Source organism: Hypomesus nipponensis, chromosome 12 (genome assembly GCF_054491055.1).
Source record: "Hypomesus nipponensis isolate SF chromosome 12, ASM5449105v1, whole genome shotgun sequence".
Classification (NCBI taxonomy): Eukaryota; Metazoa; Chordata; class Actinopteri; order Osmeriformes; family Osmeridae; genus Hypomesus; species Hypomesus nipponensis.
This window is the reverse complement of record NC_140372.1, coordinates 12,424,228-12,427,011: the sequence shown is the minus strand read 5'-3', so window position 1 is coordinate 12,427,011 and position 2,784 is coordinate 12,424,228. Positions and strand designations below refer to the sequence as shown.

General features: G+C 39.7%; 1 protein-coding gene across 1 annotated transcript; it reads left to right on the top strand.

The window, feature by feature from the left end:
* The first annotated feature begins 611 nt into the window (after positions 1–611).
* dph3 (diphthamide biosynthesis 3) lies at positions 612–1,797 on the top strand. The gene is made up of 3 exons (XM_084668137.1): positions 612–806; positions 1,111–1,185; positions 1,534–1,797. Exons 1-3 carry the CDS (start codon positions 699–701, stop codon positions 1,609–1,611), a joined length of 261 nt encoding a protein of 86 aa, XP_084524263.1. The 5' UTR covers positions 612–698; the 3' UTR covers positions 1,612–1,797.
* The last annotated feature ends 987 nt before the right edge of the window (positions 1,798–2,784 follow it).

Sequence of the window (2,784 nt, the reverse complement as noted above, 5' to 3'; positions counted from 1 at the left end):
TACTCCTAAATTACTAAACCAAGTTTCACCTAATCCTGCCAAATGTGTAATTCAGAGAACTGCTGGTTTTTAGGAACTGTCGGAGTGAATCTGGGAAGTGAACAGTGTGTTATGTGTCTTCCTGGTCATCATGGACAACCTACATAGTAGTGATGCAGCCTCTTGGCTCCAAATGTCCCATGCTTATTAAATAAACCAATTAGAACATTTTCTGACGAGGCATTTGACCATTTAAGTACTTACATCTCATGTCATGTCTCTCTCTGTCTCTCGCTCTCTTTATGTGTGTGTTATACGTTGTCTCACGCAACACCTTGTAGGCTATTTCTCATGCATTTCAACATATCTCACGCTGAAAAATAAGGAATAACCTGTCTGCTACAATTAATGGACAAAGGGCATACAGACTGAGATGATAGTTGTCTTGAGTTACAGAGTAAAAACCCAATCTGAAAACAATACCAGCACCAGATGTGTGCAGATGTGAACTACAAGCGCAGTTTTCATTGAATCATTGAACAAGACAAGAGACCTGCAAAAAACGACATATTCTTTGGCACCCCTGGCGGTCGCGTCGATTACTTCATCGACGTCAAATGCCTGAGACGGCGCTTTGAATTTACGTCACGTTGCTTTCGATCAGGCGTGATCTCAAATGTGTGGCTTTAGCATGATAATTACCCGTATTTATTTTAACCATGTCTGTCTTTCATGACGAAGTTGAGATCGAAGACTTTGAATATGATGAGGACACAGAGACGTACTATTTCCCTTGCCCCTGTGGTGACAAATTTGCCATTACTAAAGTAAGTGGCTGTAAGATACAACGATAGGCTAGGCTAGCTATCTAGCACTAGTGTAAGGGCTATAGTCTAGGCATCCTGTTATGTAAGAGAAAGCTCAGTTGGTCACTCGGATAACTTAAAGCACTTCCATGTCCATGTTATTGACAATTGAAGAGCTTTGACGACTGGCCTGTGGGCCCTTTACCTTTTCAGCCCAGGCCATGCAAGCGGAACATTCCCAAAGGTGTTTAGCATTGGCATCAAGCAGTGACATCATGATCATCAGTCATGCTTTGTAGTTTCATGTAATAATTTGTTTTTCCAGGAAGATTTAGAAAATGGGGAAGATGTAGCAACCTGTCCAAGTTGTTCGCTCATTGTGAAAGTCATCTATGACAAGGTTGGTATTGTTGGGATTTATTATCATGAGCTCTTCAAAGCAGTCCTCAACTCACTCCAACAGTCCCAAAAATATTATTAATCAATGTTCCCGAGCACTAAACCAATGCGTTGAATTTGGTTGATTTGAAAGAAATGACAGGTCCCTCATCCTAAAACTGATAAAAATAGCTTCTGAAAAAAGCTCTGTGCCTTCATATTATGCTATCTTAATTTGTTGCCATGTTTGATATTTGCATATTTTATGATCACATGCTACATTTGGCAATCTAATAATATGTATTATTTGTGACTGTCTGTAGATGTTATATTCACACAGTGTTTTACTCATTTGTTCTGTTCTTTTTAGGATGAATTTATGTCAGGAGAGGTGATAGAAGCACCATCAACAGAAAGCAAGTTGGAGCTTGTCCAGTTGACAACTTAATGCTTATTTTATAATGTCATCATTCAAAACGTGAATGATGTATTTATTTATATTCTTAGTACGGAATGAATGGTTGAAAGTTCGTAATATTCTCAGAATCCGGGGATTTGTTTTACAATCGGTAGAAACGTGTTCACCTGTAAATCTGTTGACACAGCATATGTTAATAAACCATATTTGTTATAATTATTTGTTGCATAATTAGAACTCTCAAAAAAGTATCACTCTTTCTTCCCTTTCTTAACCACTTACTTTCATTGCCTACACTGTATGTGTTTAAACAGCAGGGGGGGACAGATATACAGATGGATTGACTACAGTAGATGAGGGTTTGAATTTATGAAATTAGACTTTTTAAAATGTGTTCACTTCTACATAAATTAATGTTGGCCTTCATGGCTACTGATTAGTTATGATTGAAGAGGTTCAATAAACTGAATGGTACCCTGTTTTCTGTTTGAAATGTTGTGTAATGCCTTCTTGTAAATAAGAATGAAGGTGATGTCAGAGGCCAGGACTGCCCAAAAATAACTAAAAAAGGGCTTTCTAGAAGAATTGTCTGTTAATAATCCGTCTTTGAAAAAATGTCTCAGCGAGCAAAGAAAAGAAAAACAACAAATTTGATCATGGGGTTTTGATTAGGTATGTCACACTTGAGGTCTCCCTTGCAGCTCATTCATCACTGAGCCTAACCCATTCGTGGCAGAAGGAGGAGGAAGACGAGAGCGCACGACAGTGATGTCCTTCATATGATATTGAGGGGGCTTTCTGTTGTTCCAGCAACATCCATTGGGCTGTAACGAACCAGCTAAGCACAGGTCAATACATCTAACCGCCTGCCCTGTCAGAGGGGCCCTAGCAGTGGGAATCCATTGACAAACACGCCAGCAGTGACTGTACCCCTGCTGTGCTGCTAGGTCAGGCAAATTGGAGGAGGGGTGGGGGCAGTAGGTGGAAAGCACAGTCACGTTTCCCCTGTGGATGATATTATGTGTTCATAGATTGTGTGTACATAATGACAACAATGCCTTTCTCAGTAGTCTGCCTGCTGGATGTTTTAACTATACATGTATTTTACTAATCATTGGTAACACTAGCCTACATAATGTTGCTGTTGTGGGTGTGTGTATGTATTTGTTGACTGCATTATGTTCTCCTATGGCAGGCGTGACG

Bases quoted from the DNA above. Each gene is read 5' to 3' on its own strand.
- dph3 (XM_084668137.1), top strand. From the start codon at position 699: ATGTCTGTCTTTCATGACGAAGTTGAGATCGAAGACTTTGAATATGAT. The intron at 807-1,110 runs GTAAGTGGCTGT...TTGTTTTTCCAG, and splicing joins ACAAATTTGCCATTACTAAA to GAAGATTTAGAAAATGGGGA. The intron at 1,186-1,533 runs GTTGGTATTGTT...TGTTCTTTTTAG, and splicing joins TGAAAGTCATCTATGACAAG to GATGAATTTATGTCAGGAGA.